This window comes from Oncorhynchus tshawytscha, linkage group LG20 (assembly GCF_018296145.1).
Source record: "Oncorhynchus tshawytscha isolate Ot180627B linkage group LG20, Otsh_v2.0, whole genome shotgun sequence".
NCBI lineage: Eukaryota > Metazoa > Chordata > Actinopteri > Salmoniformes > Salmonidae > Oncorhynchus > Oncorhynchus tshawytscha.
In genome coordinates, this window is record NC_056448.1 from 26,692,861 (window position 1) to 26,714,128 (window position 21,268).

Below are 21,268 nucleotides of genomic sequence, written 5' to 3' on the forward strand. Positions count from 1 at the left end.
GGAACTACAGCTAACTTGCATCTTGGGTTGCTAGGCTTGACTAAGCCTTTATCTTAATTCACACCAAAAATACATGTCTAATGGAAGCCACATTTTATCCAATGGTATTGAATTACACCATTACACTGTTAAAACTACAACATTCTAGAGATGGGCTGAAGATCTACACTAAAGATGTTAAATTACTGTAAATTAAATGTCACTTATTTTATTTCAGGGTCAAAAATTCTCTACAGACAAATAAAAAGGGAAGTTGGCTTAGCTTATCCCATGAACTGACGTAGTAATTCCTCGTCTTTAGTCTTTACTTGAGTAAAGTCACAGGTTTGCTGATTGCACAATATATGTGTTGCATCATTGTCTGGCACTGGCAGAATGGATCCTGTGATTTAAAGAATACAATCAAGTGCTGGAATTCCCCTGGGTGCAATAACTGGTCCTAATGAATCCTTTCATATGAGAGCCATACATGCAGCTTATTCAGGTACATTACCGAAAGTTCAGATAGTCACTCTGTCATGTGGCAATTATGTCAACCCTACACATTTCTAAATGTTCTGGACAATTACAACACCTAAACATCCCCACTCATACAGAGTGTGCTGGTCTGTCTTAAAATAAATAAGAAATCTTCTTCAGCCTACTTACAGCATTGAGGTTATTGTATAATTCATTATTAATAATGAACGTATTGTATATTAATTCATTTACATTCATCATAACACATTCATGATATATGATATTATATTTAAAATTATAGCCTAAAATTCTAGTCCAAAATATATTTAGCAAAACTTGTTGGATAGAACGAAAAAAGAACGTCCAACGTGTATCAAATATTGCTTCATTTTTCACAGTTACGTCGGCCTACTTCTAAATGTTCGGAGTGACATTGTTTTTGACATTGTTTTTTCCACTCCAAATGAAGTTATGTGATTGGTCTAGGGGCAAGGATGACGTCAATGAGTGTGGAGGATTTTCTTCGAAAGAATTATGCCATCGGCGGGACAGTCTCTCAAGTGTGAGTGCGTAAAACGGACGCGTCTTCAGAACGTATCGCTTTTATATATACACGGAAACAACTGGATGTTTTACTTAAAATGCTTTATTTAAAAAAATAGTTGTGTTTGAAAGGAAGTTTTAGATTTCTACACGAGGTTGAAGTTTGAATGATAGTCGCTGGAATTCCATGATGATCTTCGATCTGACGTTCATGAAATGTTCGGTAAGAAAATAAACATTGTATTATATAGTGTTCTATGTTGTTGAAACATAGCCTATAAAGTTATGTCCTATCAAGGCCACTTTGTTAAGGGGATTCCTTGTAGTTTGAACGATACAAAGTCACTTTTACTCCGTCTGAAATAGTACTGATGGCCCAATGCTATGCAGATTGAGTACCTAAGCTACTTTATGTAACCGTTTACAAACGAAGACTGAAGTTTACAACTTGCTCTCCGGTGAGGGGCCACGCTCGAGCGGCCGCACGCCGCAGACCCGAGATACAATAGGCTAGGCTACAGCAATCTCAGCCGTCCGTTCTCTACTCCTTATTCAACTATAACTTTCGGTAGTCTCTCAAGTTGTAGTCCACTGCACTTGAACATCATTGCGTGATTAATGCTGCGTATTATCAGTGGTGTTTGTTTGTTTACTGGGGAACATTGTAACTATTCATGTACAGTATTGAACGTTTATACTGTAGGCTACTTAACTGTACGTGTGTTGTATAATTTTGACCCCTTCCCCCATGACAACAGTCACCATCTGGTGCGGGACATGATCCCACCCTATTAATTCAGCCCCCAGGCATCAGCTCTGACTGTCTGGGACATTGGATCAAACCGTTGGTTGGTCTCTACTCAAACAATTTGAAACACTGGCTAAATGCTTGTCATGATTTCATGATATGATTGTGGGGCATTTTTCTATTGTATAGGCTAGTTATTACCTTGATGTCAATGGGGGTACATATACTTGTTAGGTTGTACCTACATTTTAATAACACCTCACTACAGTTTAGCCTACTTGTCCCACCATGTCGATCAATACATGGTTTAGCACCTCTTTACTTGTAGTTGAAGAACAAAATATTTAGAAATGTGGTCTGCAAAATATTCCAGCTTCAATATTACTGAATACAGTACTGTTGAAAAGGAATTTCAACTCTCCTAGATCCCTAGGTCACAGACAGACAGACACACACACACACACACACACACACACACATGCCTATATATTTAATAGAGTCGTAGCTAGTCCTGCCAATGTAAAGTTTATTCCACACAGAAAGGGCCATTCAGTGCTGTGCTGTTGTATTTTCCAGCTGTGCAGTGCCAAAACCTGACACTATAAATATGGCATCAGTAAAACCTGAAACACTTAACCTCAGATAAAAGACCCTTTGGGTTTTCCACGAAATATACTGTTGGAGAAATTCATAGAAATAAATATTTTGCAATTGTTTTTAAATGAGTGACAAACTGAAATAACAACCAATTTGTGAGTAATTTTCATGGAAATACCATTTATTCAGATAAATTTATTTCCACATTGGTGGTATTTTATTTATTGTTGTCAATTGGTTAAATTGATTGATTGGGTAGGGTTAGGCTACATAAAATGGTTTTCCACCACTAAACAGCAAATACTCCAGTGTTAAATCAACACTGACAGTGTTACATTTTAACATTGGTCCAGTGTCTATGTGGGTCCACAATTTTCAGTGTTAAATTAAGACATTTGCATATTTCCAAAGAGTGCCTTTGGAAATACCAACCATTACTGTATTGGTTAGTGACCAGAATTTGTGAGCAGAGCGGAGCGTGCCCAATTTGACTGCAGCGTGGAGCAAGATTCCCAAAGGCTGGAGCTTCTACCTTCTCGTCCACTCCAATTTCGCTCCAGTAGCGCTCACTTCATGAGCTCACGCCATACCCGCCCCAGCATGCATTTGCAGTCTACTTGTGTGCTGCTATAGCCCCTTGTTTTAGCTACTGTCACAGATTTAGCTAAATATTTTCATAAAGAAACTGATAAAACGCACAGGTGCAATTCAAGGTGACTTACAAAGATGAGGAGCAAGAGAGGAAGTGTGGTGATGTCGTGTCCACAACTAAAGAATCATTGTGTAAATCTGAAAATACACGTATCCCAAAAGCATGCTACATGCGCATGCTAAAAGAAAGGAATGAGGTGGGTAGATAACTAAGTGTGTCATTGTAGCAAAGTATTTATAGACTAAAAATCAGATCGCTTAAACATTTAGTTCATTTTCGTTCTATTATCTATACAATAGGCCATAAATGATTTTGGCCCAATAGGCCTGGCATATTCTCACATTCAAGGGGCTTTCCGTTTTTATTGAGTTATTAGGCCTACCTATAGAAAAATAAAAGAAGAACTCTGCATCTCTGCCCGGAGTGGCCATAATGGTGTTTAGCATCCCCAGTGGCTCTGCAAGTGTGGAGAGGATATTCTCCACTGCTGACCGGCTCTCCAGGCACCATCGCATGAACCTGAAGCCATAGACTGGCCAAACTTGTGTTTCTAAACATTCATTTTAAGAATGAATTTAAAGGCACAAATGTTCATTTTAATTTCATTCTAATTAAGCCACAACCCACCACTGCGACCTGTATGCTCTCGTTGGCTAGCCCTCGCTTCAAATTTGTTGCCAAACCACTGGCTCCAGATCATCTATAAGTCTTTGCTAGGTAAAGCCCAGCCTTATCTCAGCTCACTGGTCACCATAGCACACCCACCCGTAGAACGCGCTCCAGCAGGTATATTTCACTGGTCACCCCTAAAGCCAATTCCTCGTTTGGCCGCCTTTCCTTCCAGTTCTCTGCTGCCAATGACTGGAACGAATTGCAAAAGTCATTGAAGCTGGAGACTCATATCTCATTCTCTAACTTTAAGCATCAGCTATCAGAGCAGCTTACAGATCATTGCACCTGTACATAGCCCATCTGTAAATACTCCATCCAACTACCTCATACCCATATTGTTTTGTTTTTTTGCTCCTTTGCACCCCAGTATCTCTACTTGCACATTCATCTTCTGCACATCTATCACTCCAGTGTTTATTTGCTTAATTGTAATTATTTTGCCACTACGGCCTATTTATTACCTTACCTCCCTAATCTTACTTCATTTTCACACACTGTATATAGACTTTTCTATTGTGTTATTGACTGTACGTTTGTTTATTCTATGTGTAACTCTGTGTTGTTGTTTGTGTCACACTGCTTTGCTTTATCTTGGCCAGGTCGCAGTTGTAAATGAGAACTTCTTCTCAACTGGCCTACCCGGTTAAATAAAAGTGAAATAAAATAAAAAATAAAATACGTGCAATTTATAGATTATAATGATTTAATACAACAAAATGTTGTTTAAATGCTGAGGGCTTTATGTCCCTACCAGCCTATTTTGTCGCACTCGCAAATGCTTCACAGTGTATTTCATTGTAGACTATAGCCTTGAAATAATTGAAATAATAGAGCCTAAATAATTCATTTTCATTCCTTCTTAGGCTCCATGTCTGGCTCCTGACCTATTTAGAGTGTTTATATGCTGTTTAATATGACATATAGCCTATTTGAAATTATGTCTGCTTCTTACGTTCCAATGTTTATTCAAATACTTCTCATTCAAATCCATATTGTTTAGTTAATTGATAGGTCCAGTTATTCATAAAAATAGATGGGTTTTGGTTAAATTGATTTTAATGAATGGAGCAAATTTGCAGTGGCAGATGTTAGACGCTTGTAAGTGTTAGCTATCGTTAGCCACCTAGCTAGAATTCGTAACATGCTGTAACGTAGACGCAGGGAGTCAGGAAACAAGTGCTGTGTGAGTTTAATGATAACGAATATAGGATGAATACAAAACAAGAGAAGCGTCTAATAAAGAAACATAAACAATAATACCTGATGAATGATAGAACAGAGTGGTAGATAAATGGTAAGTAGTCAAGGTAGTAATGAAGTCCATGTGTGACTGATGATGGGGTGCAGGTGTGCGTACTGATAGTTGCCAGGTGTACGTAATGATGGGTTGCCAGGACCGGTGGTTAGTAAACCGGTGATGTCAAACACCGGAGCAGGGGAGCGGGAGTAGACAATGCCGGCCAGGACGATGGCCCTGAGGGCGAGGAGCGGGCCGGTCAGCGAAGTGGAAATCTCAGATGATGTTGGGATCTAGAATGTCGTCCAACAGAACCCAACAACGCTCCTCTGGACCGTACCCAACAGGTACTGGAGCCAACACTCACGACGTCGGGAGTGGGGAGCTGTAATCTATACATCACCTCATTGACGGGAGGACCTTCAATGGCCCCACAAACCGGGGACTCAGCTTCTTACAGAGCAGGCGGAGTGGGAGGTTCCTGGTGGAGAGCCAGATGGGATAACCAGGATGGAACACAGGAGCCTCACTGCGGTGGTGAGTCTCACATTGGCATCGTTCCAGATCTCTTCTGCGTTCCTGAACCACTCGTCCACCGGAGGAGCATTGGTCTGGCTCGGGGTCCACGGAGCCAGGGCTGGCTGATAACCCATAACACACTGGAAGGGAGTCAGCCTGGTGGAGGAATGACGTAACTAATTCTGGGAGTTCTCTGCCCAGGGAAGGAATGGGGCCCACATCTCCTGCCGGTCCTGGCAGTGACTCCTCAGGAACCTCCCCAGCTCCTGGTTCATCCTCTCCACCTGCTCCTTAGACTGAGGCCGGTACCCGGCTAGCTGGTTAACTGCCTTGTTCAGGGGCAGAACAACAGATTTTTACCTTGTCAGCTCAGGGATTCAATCTTGCAACCTTACGGTTAATTAGTCTAACGCTCTAACCACCTGCCTCACGAGGAGCCTGCCTGTTACGCAAATGCAGTAAGAAGCCACAGTAAGTTTCTAGCTAGCATTAAACGTATCTTATAAAAAACAATAAATCATAATCACTAGTTATAACTACACATGGTTGATGATATTACTAGTTTATCTAGCGTGTCCTGCGTTGCATATAATCGATGCGGTGCGCATTCGCGAAAAAGGACTGTCGTTGCTCCAACGTGTACCTAACCATAAACATCAATGCCTTTCTTAAAATCAATACACAGAAGTATATATTTTTAAACCTGCATAGCTAAAAGAAATCCAGGTTAGCAATATTAACCAGGTGAAATTGTGTCACTTCTCTTGTGTTCATTGCACACAGAGTCAGGGTATATGCAACAGTTTGGGCCGCCTGGCTCATTGCGAACTAATTTGCCAGAATTTTACGTAATTATGACATAACATTGAAGGTTGTGCAATGTAACAGCAATATTTAGACTTAGGCATGCCATCCGTTAGATAAAATACGTAAAGGTTCCGTATTTCACTGAAAGAATAAATGTTTTGTTTTCGAGATGATAGTTTCCGGATTCGACCATATTAATGACCTAAGGCTCGTATTTCTATGTTATAATTAAGTCTATGATTTGATAGAGCAGTCTGACTGAGCGATGGTTGGCACCAGCTCGCTCGTAAGCATTCATTCAAACAGCACTTTCATGCGTTTTGCCAGCAGCTCTTTGCAATGCTTCAAGCATTGCGCTGTTTATGACTTCAAGCCTATCAACTCCCAAGATTAGGCTGGTGTAACCGATGTGAAATGGCTAGCTAGTTAGCGGGGTGCGCGCTAATAACGTTTGAAACGTCACTTGCTCTAAGACTTGGAGTAGTTGTTCCCCTTGCTCTGCATTGGTAACGCTGCTTCGAGGGTGGCTGTTGTCGATGTGTTCCTGGTTCGAGCCCAGGTAGCGGCGAGGAGAGGGATGGAAGCTATACTGTTACACTGGCAATACTAAAGTGCCTATAAGAACATCCAATAGTCAAAGGTATATGAAATACAAATCGTATTGAGATAAATAGTCCTATAACTCCTATAATAACTACAACCTAAAACTTCTTACCTGGGAATATTGAAGACTCATGTTAAAAGGAACCACCAGCTTTCATATGTTCTCATGTTCTGAGCAAGGAACTTAAACGTTAGCTTTCTTACATGGCATATATTGCACATTTACTTTCTTCCCCAACACTTTGTTTTTGCATTATTTAAACCAAATTGAACATGTTTAATTATTTATTTGAGGCTAAATTGATTTTATTGATGTATTATATTAAGTTAAAATAAATGTTCAGCAGTAACCACTGCTTTTAACCAGGGCAAGGTGACTGGAAACATGACCGAATACAAACAGTGTAGCTATTCCCTCCGCAAGGCAATCAAACAAGCTAAGCGTCAGTATAGAGACAAAGTAGAATCGCAATTCAACGGCTCAGACACAAGAGGTATGTGGCAGGGTCTACAGTCAATCACGGATTACAAAAAGAAAACCAGCCCCGTCACGGACCAGGATGTCTCGCTCCCAGGCAGACTAAATCACTTTTTTGCCCGCTTTGAGGACAATACAGTGCCACTGACACTGCCCGCAACCAAAACATGTGGACTCTCCTTCACTGCAGCCGAGGTGAGTAAAACATTTAAACGTGTTAACCCTCGCAAGGCTGTTGGCCCAGTCGGCATCCCCAGCCGCGTCCTCAGAGCATGCGCAGACCAGCTGGCTGGTGTGTTTACGGACAAATTATGTTGTTGACTGCACTGGGCCTTCAACACTTACAGATGTAATTTAACATCTGAATCAACACTAGAAATGTTACACTGGGCCTCCCAAGTGGCGCAGCGGTCTAAGGAACTGCATCGCATCACTACAGACCCGGATTCGATCCCAGGCCATGACCGGGTGTCCCATAGGGTGGCACACAATTGGCCCAGCGTCGTCCAGGTTAGGGGAGGGTTTGGCCGCGGGGGGGCTTTACTTGGCTCATCGTGCTCTAGCAACTCCTGGTGGTGGGCTGGGCGTTTGCAGACTAACTTCGATCATCAGTTGAACAGTGTTTTCTTTGACACATTGGTGCAGCTGGCTTCCCTGTTAAGTGGGCAGGTGTTAAGAAACGCGGTTTGGCGGATCATGTTTTGGAGGACGCATGACTCGACCTTCGCCGAGAAAAAGGGAGTAAAAAATAAATAAAAAGAAAGAAATGTTACACTGAAAATCAACACTAGGTAACACTGGACAATTTGCTGTGTACAATCTAGCACTAGAGGTTGTTTTGGACAGAGTAACCTAATCGTCACATCCAAGTTTGAAGTCATGCATTTTTCCGCTACTTAGACCAAATTGCTTCTCTCTCTGGGGTGGCGATGTCATTGTTTATCTCTTCTGTAAACAACAGAAACTTCTGAAGTCTTCTCGCCAGTCAATGCTTGTTGCTATGGGACTGCGAGCAGACTTTCAACCCCCCTGATCAAGCGGACACTCAACCCCCCCCCAATGGTCCTCCCTCGACTCCATTGCAAATGACTGCAGTGTACTTGCCTGTCTCTTCAGTAAACTTCCTGTGTAGAAAATACACAGATTTACAGATTATTAGGGGCATCAATCCAGTCATGCCCAGCCCACACTCATTTACACTAAATGTTATCTGTGGTTTGGTTTACTTTACTACTGGGTGTGGGTTCACACAGGAAATCACTCTCTATCTCTATGGGCAAGGAAAAGACAACCATCAGGGAGGCCTACTGCTTCTATATTAGTAGAAGTACAGTGAGGGGGAAAAGTATTTGATCCCCTGCTGATTTTGTACGTTTTCGCACTGACAAAGAAATGATCAGTCTATAATTTTAATGGTAGGTTTATTTGAACAGTGAGAGACAGAATAACAAAAAAAAATCCAGAAAAACACATGTCAAAAATGTTATAAATTGATTTGCATTTTAATGAGGGAAATAAGTATTTGACCCCTCTGCAAAACATGACTTAGTACTTTGTGGCAAAACCCTTGTTGGCAATCACAGAGGTCAGACATTTTTTGTAGTTGGCCACCAGGTTTGCACACATCTCAGGAGGGATTTTGTCCCCCTCCTCTTTGCAGATCTTCTCCAAGTCATTAAGGTTTCGAGGCTGACGTTTGGCAACTCAAATCTTCAGCTCCCTCCACAGATTTTCTATGGGATTAAGGTCTGGAGACTGGCTAGGCCACTCCAGGACCTTAATGTGCTTCTTCTTGAGCCACTCCTTTGTTTCCTTGGCCGTGTGTTTTAGGTCATTGTCATTCTGGAATACCCATCCACGACCCATTTTCAATGCGGGAAGGAGGTTCTCACCCAAGATTTGATGGTACATGGCCCCGTCCATCGTCCCTTTGATGCGGTGAAGTTGTCCTGTCCCCTTAGCAGAAAAACACCCCCAAAGCATAATGTTTCCACCTCCATGTTTGATGGTGGGGATGGTGTGCTTGGGGTCATAGGCAGTATTCCTCCTCCTCCAAACACAGCGAGTTGAGATGATGCCAAGGAGCTCCATTTTGGTCTCATCTGACCACAACACTTTCACCCAGTTGTCCTCTGAATCATTCAGATGTTTATTGGCAAACTTCAGAAGGGCATGTATATGTGCTTTCTTGAGCAGTGGGACCTTGCGGGCGCTGCAGGATTTCAGCTCTTCACGGCGTAGTGTGTTACCAATTGTTTTCTTGGTGACTATGGTCCCAGCTGCCTTGAGATCATTGACAAGATCCTCCTGTGCAGTTCTTTGCTGATTGCTCACCGATCTCATATTCATTGCAACTCTCCGAGGTGAGATCTTGCATGGAGCCCCAGGCCGAGGGAGATTGACAGTTATTTTGTGTTTCTTTCATTTGCGAATAAACAATCTTGTCCCTGACATCCTTGGAGAGCTCTTTGGTCTTGGCCATGGTGGAGCGTTTGGAATCTGATTGATTGATTGCTTCTGTGGACAGGTGTCTTTTATACAGGTAACAAGCTGAGATTAGGAGCACTCCCTTTAAGAGTGTGCTCCTAATCTCAGCTCGTTACCTGTATAAAAGACACATGGGAGCCAGAAAGGGGGTCAAATGCTTATTTCTCTTATTAAAATAAATCAATTTCTAACATTTTTGACATGCGTTTTTCTGGATTTTTTTGTTGTTATTCTGTCTCTCACTGTTCAAATAAACCTACCATTAAAATTATAGACTGATCATTTCTTTGTCAGTGGGAAAACGTACAAAATCAGCAGGGGATCAAATACTTTTTTCCCTCACTGTACAAGTTCAACAGTGTGGCTAAGGATAGGATCCACTATTGGTCACCAAAGCTACTTCATGCTATGTATGGTTCACAATTAAAAGTCACATAGCAAACATATATGCCTAGTCTAAAACTATAGAACTTTAGAATATATCTCCTACATGATACTGTCTTTTATAATACTGTCTCAAAGATACAAACTATGGAACAGTGAAAGGAAAGAGTACCAGGCTGGCACCACTTACATTCCATTGCAAGCACTGGCGTTGATAGAGTAGAGAAGTCACATGCAGACTACAGCCTACAGTATGATGCAACCCCAGTGCAAGCCTTTTAATCAGAGGGCAGGTTGTCAGTGTGGTGGTTAGACTCACTCACAGGTCTGACTGATCGGTTCTCATTTAGAGTTCATATCAAACCTCAGAACGTAAAAGGAAGGATGTGGTGGGAAGGTGTGATCGTGTTAACATTTTTCACTCTATCATTTTTATCACCAAGGACCAGAACAAACAGAGTGGCGGTTTTTAATATGTATGTCATTGAATAGACATTCAATGTACATCTTTGAATCACACCTGTTACTGTAATCTCCTCAGTGAAAAGGGTTGATAAGGACTAGTGAAGGTGACGTGTTCCTCTATTAACTACTCATTCATTCCAGACATGTAGTCAAATAATCTGAAGCGCTTACAGCGCATGACCAAAACTTGTTTACCTGTTTAAAATGTAATATGACGTCATGTGTTGACCAAGTTAATCTGGAAATACACCTGTTCAACACCTTATGAATAACTCAGTTTTCTGTTTACTGTAGCCACTGTAGACAGACAGACAGAGAGACAGACAGAGTGCAAGAGTGTCACCTGACATAGCTGGCATTTATGACACCCACTTAACCTGAGGAACATGCCAAGACATGTGTGATATAGTTGAAGTTGCTCTAACATTCTCAAATTGGTGCCTTCACTATTATTAACTGTTATTGATGTTAGATTGATGTGTAGCACATTGGTGTTCATTATGATTGTTTGGATAAATCAATTTACTTTATCCAAGACCTAGACCTATCTGTTTGATGCAGTTGTTATCCAGCAATTCTGTCAGGATTACCTGTTACTCGTGGAACACAGATAGTGAACCTTGTACTTTATTTCATGGTACATGAGTTACTAGTTATTTACTAAGAAATGACTTACTAAAATGGTAACTAGATAATAATAACATTAACTACATCGTTGTTTCTTTGAGATTCATTAACCTCCTCTAGCTCAGTGATTTACTGTGAAAAGAATGCATTTCATTGACTACTAGTTCAACTAAAGTGCATTCATGAAAACTCAGACAGTTTGATGTCTGAATTATCACCAGTCTGAACACAGACATCCGGAACACTACCTAGGATGCCATGTCCTATCATGGACAGTTGCCACACTTCTGTTTGAAATTTGAGTTCGAACTGCCTCAAAGGTGTCTCACAACCCTGCCAAGTCCTCTATCTATTTTTTACCTCTCAGATCTTATACCAAATAACGCAAAAATGTTCCGAGGATGTTAAACGCGCCCCAACCTTTGTCCATAGGGTGGGATAGTGTTTACAAAGACATAAATCACACGTTGAGATGGTCACTTAGGCCCTGTAGACCTATTGGACCAGACACACAGTCTGAATCTTTATGGATAAGACTATAAACTATCCAGTGGCTTCAAAGAGCTTTTTATTTGGAGACACCCTGTTATGGCACTAATGTGATTGTCTTTGGAACAAGGTAATGGACTCTCTTTAGAGATTTGTGAGTGAGTCACTCTTCTCTTTCTCTCCGTCTTCCCTTCTCTCTATCTCGCTCCACACTCCAACAGCCTACCAATAGCTGTGTCATTCCTTTCTAACTTGGTCAAATTCAATACATGGGTTGAAATGAACTTAGCTCTGCTCTAAAAATACAAAATGTTACACTCAAGCTAATAGGTGGCATTACGTTGGCTATCTACAGTGTTACCGTGAAGTTAGTTTCACAGAAGGTAAAACTAGGGCTGGGCGATACGGCCTAAAAATGATATCTCTATTTTTTTTTTCACAATATATACAGTACCAGTCAAAAGTTTGGACACACCTACTCATTCAAGGGTTTTTCTAATTTTGTACTATTTTCTACATTGGAGAATAATTGTGAAGACTATCAACTATTAAATAACACACATGGAATCATGTAGTAACCAAACCAGTGTTTAAAAAATCTAACTATATTTTGTATTTTAGATTCTTCAAAGTAGCCAACCTTGCCTTGATGTTGAAATCAAGTGGCCTACCTTATTTCTCAGAATGAGAAGGAGTTGCCAATTCCTTTTTATAATTGTGTTTTATTCTTATTGCACATTTATAAAACACAGACTAGACAGCAAGTATAACAGTATTTGGCTAAAATGCTGCTAGTGGTACATGATACCCCAATGCCGTGCAAACTGAGCATTCATTTTCCAGAATCAATGTTCATTGATACTCTCATTTTAGTAGTGTCTGCTCTGCACTAAATTTGAGTAGTTGAGACGTAAAAGGGTCTCGTTAGAAAAGTTAACCTCCTCTTTCAGTAAAATAATTTCTCAATGTGTTTCGGTGTCCATAGGACCGATTTCTGTTGGACCAAACCACAAATGCAAATAGCGAGTTGAAACCGCTTGTCAGAGAGGACCCCCTATTTCTGAAACTTTCCGCCGCCATTGTCGCAACCCCTATTACCAGCCTGTTCAACCTCTCTTTCATATCGTCTGAGATCCCCAAGGATTGGAAAGCTGCCGCAGTCATCCCCCTCTTCAAAGGGGGAGACACCCTGGACCCAAACTGTTACAGACCTATATCCATCCTGCCCTGCCTATCTAAGGTCTTCGAAAGCCAAGTCAACAAACAGGTCACTGACCATTTCGAATCCCACCGTACCTTCTCCGCTGTGCAATCTGGTTTCCGAGCCGGTCACGGGTGCACCTCAGCCACACTCAAGGTACTAAACGATATCATAACCGCCATCGATAAAAGACAGTACTGTGCAGCCGTCTTCATTGACCTTGCCAAGGCTTTCGACTCTGTCAATCACCATATTCTTATCGGCAGACTCAGTAGCCTCGGTTTTTCGGATGACTGCCTTGCCTGGTTCACCAATTACTTTGCAGACAGAGTTCAGTGTGTCAAATCGGAGGGCATGCTGTCCGGTCCTCTGGCAGTCTCTATGGGGGTGCCACAGGGTTCAATTCTCGGGCCGACTCTTTTCTCTGTATATATCAATGATGTTGCTCTTGCTGCGGGCGATTCCCTGATCCACCTCTACGCAGATGACACCATTCTATATACTTTCGGCCCGTCATTGGACACTGTGCTATCTAACCTCCAAACAAGCTTCAATGCCATACAACACTCCTTCCGTGGCCTCCAACTGCTCTTAAACGCTAGTAAAACCAAATGCATGCTTTTCAACCGATCGCTGCCTGCACCCGCATGCCCGACTAGCATCACCACCCTGGATGGTTCCGACCTTGAATATGTGGACATCTATAAGTACCTAGGTGTCTGGCTAGACTGCAAACTCTCCTTCCAGACTCATATCAAACATCTCCAATCGAAAATCAAATCAAGAGTCGGCTTTCTATTCCGCAACAAAGCCTCCTTCACTCACGCCGCCAAGCTTACCCTAGTAAAACTGACTATCCTACCGATCCTCGACTTCGGCGATGTCATCTACAAAATGGCTTCCAACACTCTACTCAGCAAACTGGATGCAGTCTATCACAGTGCCATCCGTTTTGTCACTAAAGCACCTTATACCACCCACCACTGCGACCTGTATGCTCTAGTCGGCTGGCCCTCGTTACATATTCGTCACCAGACCCACTGGCTCCAGGTCATCTACAAGTCCATGCTAGGTAAAGCTCCGCCTTATCTCAGTTCACTGGTCACGATGGCAACACCCATCCGTAGCACGCGCTCCAGCAGGTGTATCTCACTGATCATCCCTAAAGCCAACACCTCATTTGGCCGCCTCTCGTTCCAGTACTCTGCTGCCTGTGACTGGAACGAATTGCAAAAATCGCTGAAGTTGGAGACTTTTATCTCCCTCACCAACTTCAAACATCAGCTATCTGAGCAGCTAACCGATCGCTGCTGCTGTACATAGTCTATTGGTAAATAGCCCACACATTTTCACCTACCTCATCCCCATACTGTTTTTATTTATTTACTTGCTCTTTTGCACACCAATATCTCTACCTGTACATGACCATCTGATCATTTATCACTCCAGTGTTAATCTGCAAAATTGTAATTATTCGCCTACCTCCTCATGCCTTTTGCACACATTGTATATAGACTCCCCCCTTTGTTTTCTACTGTGTTATTGACTTGTTAATTGTTTATTCCATGTGTAACTCTGTGTTGTCTGCTCACACTGCTATGCTTTATCTTGGCCAGGTCGCAGTTGCAAATGAGAACTTGTTCTCAACTGGCCTACCTGGTTAAATAAAGGTGAAATAAATAAAAAAATAAAAAAAATATGATATTTCAACTTTGTTGGCATAAGAGGCAGGGGACGGGCTTGGTGTGTGTGTGTAAACCATAGAGGAAGAGGCGAAGAAAAAAAAATCCCTGTCGTTAGGTCAGTTAGGATCACCACTTTATTTTAAGAATGTGAAATGTCAGAATAATAGTAGAGTTTGATTTATTTCAGCTTTTATTTCTTTCATCGCATTCCCAGTGGGTCAGAAATGTACATACACTCAATTAGTAGTTGGTAGCATTCCCTTGTTTAACTTGGGTCAAACGTTTTGGGTAGCCTTCCACAAGCTTCCCACAATAAGTTGGGTGAATTTTGGTCCATTCCTCCTGACAGAGCTGGTGTAACTGGGTCAGGTTTGTAGGCCTCCTTGCTCGCACACGCTTTTTCAGTTCTGCCCACAAATTTTCTATGGGATTGAGGTCAGGGCTTTGTGATGGCCACTACAATACCTTGACTTTGTTGTCCTTAAGCCATTTTGCCACAACTTTGGAAGCATGCTTGGGGTCATTGTCCATTTGGAAGACCCATTTGCGGCCAAGCTTTAACTTCCTGACTGATGTCTTGAGATGTTGCTTCAATATATCCACATCATTTCCCTCCCTCATGATGGCATCTATTTTGTGAAGTGCACCAGTCCCTCCTGCAGCAAAGCATCCCCACAAAATGATGCTGCCACCCCCGTGCTTCACGGGTGGGATGGTGTTCTTCGGCTTGCAAGCCTCCCCCTTTTTCCTCCAAACGTACCGATGGTCATTATGGCCAAGCAGTTCTATTTTTGTTTCATCAGACCAGAGGACATTTCTCCAAAAAGTACGATCTTTGTCCCCATGTGCAGTTGCACACCGTAGTCTGGCTTTTTTATGGCAGTTTTGGAGCAGTGGCTTCTTCCTTGCTGAGCGGCCTTTCAGATTCTGTCAATATAGGACTCGTTTTACTGTGGGTATAGATACTTTTGTACCTGTTTCCTCCAGCGTCTTCTCAAGGTCCTTTGCTGTTGTACTGGGTTTGATTTGCACTTTTCGCACCAAAGTACGTTCATCCCTAGGAGACAGACCGCGTCTCCTTCCTGAGCGGTATGACGGCTGCGTGGTCCCATGGTGTTTATACTTGCGTATTATTGTTTGTACAGATGAACGTGGTACCTTCAGGCGTTTGGAAATTGCTCCCAAGGATGAACCAGTGGAGTTCCACAATTTTTCCATGATGTCAAGCAAAGAGGCACTGAGTTTGAAGGTAGGCCTTGAAATACATTCACAGGTATACCTCCAATCGACTCAAATGATGTCAATTAGCCTATCAGAAGCTTCTAAAGCCATGACATCATTTTCTGGAATTTTCCAAGCTGTTTAAAGGCACAGTCAACTTAGTGTATGTAAACTTCTGACCCACTGGAATTGTGATACAGTGAATTATAAGTGAAATAATCTGTCTGTAAACAGACTTGTGTCATGCACAAAGTAGATGTCCTTACTGACTTGCCAAATCTATAGTTTGTTAACAAGAAATTTGTGGAGTGGTTAAAAACGAGTTTTAATGATTCCAACCTCAGTGTATGTAAACTTCGGACTTCAACTGTATAAAGATTTCTGGTGTGAATGTGGAGGTGCACACAGCACAGAGGATCGAAGGAGACGAGACCAAAAATACAATATGAGAACAAACAGACATAAACGCTCATGAAAACGACAAATTACAAAACCTAGATTCTTACGATACAGGCATTTGGAAAATCGTGCGAATACATTGAACATATCACCCAGCCCTAGGTCAAACTCCTACTCAATAAAAGGGTGATTTTGAAAGGACCTTTTCATGTCAATGTTTTTGTGTAAAACTACGCAGCAATAAACCTCACAGAATTCCCCCTTGCCCCCAACTCCCACCACACACATGCATGCACATACTGGTACGCACACTGGATGTGTTCAAACATAAAGAGTAGTTAACTAAAGCACACGTGTTTGACTCTTTACCACAGCTCTTAGATATTTCAGCCCACTTATTTCTCACACTTCATCAAGGCACTAAGTCAGATGTATTGTGGTCACTCAGGGCCTCATTGTCAGTTGTGTTAGCAACCACAACGGTTTGACTTTGTGCAGAAAATTCACAAAGGTTGTTGTCTACCTCTTGTATGAAGGTAAAAGTCAACTAACCTAACCTGTCACACACTGTAACCCAGTGTCACACACACACGTACAGTACACACGCTGTGCAATGGCTCAGTAATCAGTGAACCCTACTCCGATGAGGAAACCGAGTGTGTGTTTCTTGGAGCTGTGGCTTCCTTGAGTTAAAAATAACTGCCAGAGCGGATACGCTCTTGGCCCGGGCCAGGCTTGGACTAGGAGGACTAGGACTAGCCATTGAGAGAGAGAGAGAGAGTGCAGTGTTGAGCTGAACCGGCATGAAGCCTCAGCATTGTCTGGGCCTTCCTGTACACCCTGGGAGGAGGGGGACGCACCGTTTCACATGCTCCCTACTGATACGCTGTGTCCATGTGTCTGTATGCGCGTCTGATGGTGGAGACTATATGTGTGGCATTGAATTTTGGTGTCATCGTGTCGTATATGTGTTTACATAATGTGTGTGTTTGTGCGACTGTGCATGCTTATGTGTTTTGTGGTTATTGGTGTTTTTGAGGGGCTTTATGTACTACACTGTATTTGTTTGTGCAGTATATAACATAAAGCCACACACTCTCACCCCCAACATATATCTTAATGTTATGCGTTAGTGTCTGATAAAGAATGCAGTTGTGGTGGGTGAGTGACTTGTTGTTAATGGTACAAGCTGCGATGTACCAGACCCCTACCACAGAAGAGGTACGCATACTGTATACAGTATGTCACTCTGGTTTATTACTGAAAGACATATAACTAGAGCATGTCTTCTCCTCCCAGCTTCAAAAGATAAGCTGGATTTATCTCTCAAGTAGAAGAAGAGTTTACTTTCAGCATCTTGTTCAGGGTTATCTATGTGGGTTTGAATGGTCAAGTATCTAACTTGGGCTTACTCAAGAGTAATGTGAGTCAATTTAACACACTTTCATTTAGGAATTTCCAGATGTAAAGAGGGAGAGAAAGTAAACTAAAAGAGTGGTGTGTCATCAAAACATCAAAGGATGCATTTCAAAATGATACACTACCATGAGGAATGTTGCTAGTATATGGGTGCACACTATCAGTTAGACATGTAATGATATACAGTATTGTACATTTGGCTACAGGGCAGTGTTTTTACTAATGCTATTGAAGGTTACCTATTATTTACATGGTTATACCAGTAGGAAAGAAAAGAGTGCAGGAGTCTGAACAGACTAAGAACTAGATAAGTTGTGGTTTGTATCTTGAATAACAGTCAAACTGAAAACAAGTACTTTGTTTTTTGTTGTTGCCTTTCAGTTTTGGACTTTCAGTAAATCAAGATGCAAACCACAATGTGTCTTGTTCTGAGTCAGGTACTTTGGAATCTCTTAGGGGTGAGTGAGATGAGTAATACTTGAACGTCTCCTCGAGTGAAGACCTCGACATGTAATATACAGTGCCTTCAGAATGTATTCGCATCCCGTGACTTAATCTGCATTTTGTTGTGTTACAGCCTGAATTTAAAATGGATTCAATTGAGATTTTGTGTCAATGATCTACACACAGCAATACCCCGTTATGTCAAAGTGGAATTATGTTTTTTTTTTAAATGTGTACAAATTAATTAAAAATGAAAAGCTGAAATGTCTTGAGTCAATAAGTATTCAACCCCTTTGTTATGGCAAGCGTAAATACCCTGAACAAAAATGTTTTTTATTTAATTAGGCAAGTCAGTTAAGAACGAATTCTTATTTTCAATGACAGCCTAGGAACAGTGGGTTAACTGCCTGTTCAGGGGCAGAACAACAGATTTGTACCTTGTCAGCTCAGGGGTTTGAACTTGCAACCTTCTGGTTACTAGTCCAACACTCTAACCACTAGGCTACCCTGTCACCCTGTCACAAATATAAACGCAACATGCAACAATTTTAAAGATTTGACTGAGTCAGTCAATTGAAATAAATAAATTAAGCCCTAATCTGTGGATTTCACCTGACTGGGATTAAAGATATGAATCTGTTGGTCACAGATACATAAAAAAGATGTAGGGGCATGGATCAGAAAACCAGTCAGTATCTGGTGTGACCACCATTTGTCTCATGCAGCGCAACTCCATTACATAGAGTTGATCAGGCTGTTGATTGTGGCCTTTGTAATGTCCCACTCCTCTTCAATGGCTGTGTGAAGTTGCTGGATAGTGGCGGGAACTGGAACACGTCGATCCAGAGCATCCCAAACATGCTCAATGGGTGACATGTCTGGTGAGTTTGCAGGCCATTTGAAGAACTGGGACATTTTCACCTCCCAGAATTTTCTAATCAAATGTAATTCTATTGGTCGCATACACATATTTAGCAGATGTTGTTTCTTTTGTAGCGAAATGCTTCTGTTCCTGTGCTGGCATGGTTACACATGGTCTGCAGTTGTAAGGCCGATTGGACATACTGCCAAATTCTCTAAAACGACGTTGGAGGCGGCCTATAATAGAGAAATTAACATAAAATTCTCTGGTAACCGCTCTGGTGGACATTCATGCAGTCGGCATGCCAATTGCACGCTCCCTCAACTTGAGACATCTGTGGCATTGTGTTGTGTGACAAAACTACACATTTTATAGTGTCCTTTTTATTGCCCCAGCACAAGGTGCACTTGTGTAATGATCATGTTGTTCAATCAGCTTCTTGATATGCCACACCTGTCAGGTGGATGGATTATCTTGGGAAAGTATAAATGCTCATTAACAGGGATGTAAACAAATTTGTACACAACATTTGAGAGAAATAAGCTTTTGGTGCATATGGACAATTTCTGGGATCTTTTATTTCAGCTCATGAAACATGGGACTAACACTTTACATGTGTAAGTTCAGGAGTAAAGATTTGTTTAATATTTAACATAATAAGTTGAATGGACTCACTCTGTGTGCAATAATAGTGTTTAACATGATTTTTGAATGACTACCTCACACATACAATTATCTGTAAGGTCCTCAGTCGAGCAGTGAATGTCAGACACAGATTCAACCACAAAGACCAGGGAGATTTTCCAATATCTCGCAAAGAAGGGCACTTATTGGTAGATGGGTAAAAATAAATAATAAAGCAGAGCATGGTGAAGTTATTAATTACACTTTGGAGGGTGTGTCCACCCAGTCGCTACAAAGAAACAGGCGTTGTTCCTAACTCAGTTGCCGGAGAGAAAGGAAACTGCTCAGGGATTTCACCATGAGGCCAGTGGTGACATTAAAACAGTTACAGAGTTTAATGGCTGTGATAGGAGAAAACTGAGGATGGATCAACAGCATTGTAGTTACTCCACAATACTAACCTAAATGACAGAGTGAAAAGAAGGAAGCCTGTACAGAATAAAGATATCCCACAACATGGATCCTGTTTGCAATAATGCACTGAAGTAAAAGTGTTACAAATGTGGCAAAGAAATTAACTTTATGTCCTGAATACAAATTGTTATGTTTGGGGCAAATCCAACACAACAAATCACTGAGAACCACTCTTCATATTTTCAAGCATGATGGTGGATGCATCATGTTATGCGTATGCTTGTCATCAGCAAGGACTAGGAAGTTTTTCAGGATAAAAAGAAATGGAATAGGACTAACACAGACAAAATCCTAGAGGAAAACACAAGGCCAAATATACACTGGATTTGCTTACCAAGACAACATTGAATGTTCTTGAGTGCCCTACTTACAGTTTTGACTTAAATCAGCATGAAAATCTATGGCAAGACTTGATACCTGTGTCCAAATGATCAACAACCAACTAAACAGAGTTTGAATAATTTTCAAAAGAATAATGTGCAAATATTTTACAATTCAGGTATGCAAAGCTCTTAGAGACTTACCCAGAAAGACTCACAGCTGTAATTGCTGCCAAACGGTGATTCTAACATGTATTGACTCAGGGGCTTGAATACTATGTAATCAATATATATTAGTGTTTTTTTTATGTTTATTTTTACAAATGTTAGAATTCTTCCTCAACTTTGACATTGCATAGTATTTTGTGCAGATCGTTGACAAAAATTAGATTTAAACCCATTTTAATCCCACCTTGTAACACAACAAAATGTGGAAGAAGTCAAGGGGTGTGAATACTTTCTAAAGGCACTGTAGGTCTTCAGGAAGTTGTAAAACTGACCTAATATAGTTAGTATAAGCAATTGACCCACAAGAAACTACTTAACATCTTTTTCAATTTCAAGACATCTGTCAAACTATGATTTTGGTGTGAACTAACCCCTTAAGCATCTCTGCACTAGAGGTCGACCGATTAATCAGAATGGCCGATTAATTAGGGCCGATTTCAGGTTTTCATAACAATCGGAAATCTGTATTTTTGGGCGCCGATTTTGCCGATTTAAAAAACAAATGTACACCTTTATTTAAGCTTTATTTAACTAGGCAAGTCAGTTAAGAACACATTCTTATTTTCAATGACGGCCTAGGAACGAGGCAGAACGACAGATTTTTACCTTGTCAGCTAGGGGGAC

At 41.4% G+C, this 21,268-nt stretch overlaps 1 protein-coding gene across 1 annotated transcript in view; it reads left to right on the forward strand.

Moving 5' to 3' along the window:
- Nucleotides 1-995: 995 nt before the first annotated feature.
- The window catches only part of LOC112220324 (tumor necrosis factor receptor superfamily member 10B), a 39,918-nt gene continuing 19,645 nt past the window's right edge, over nt 996-21,268 (forward strand). The window contains exon 1 of the mRNA XM_024382127.2: nt 996-1,225. Within this exon, the coding sequence (XP_024237895.1) occupies nt 1,190-1,225 (36 nt within the window). The 5' untranslated portion in view covers nt 996-1,189. The remainder of the gene's footprint in view (nt 1,226-21,268) is intronic.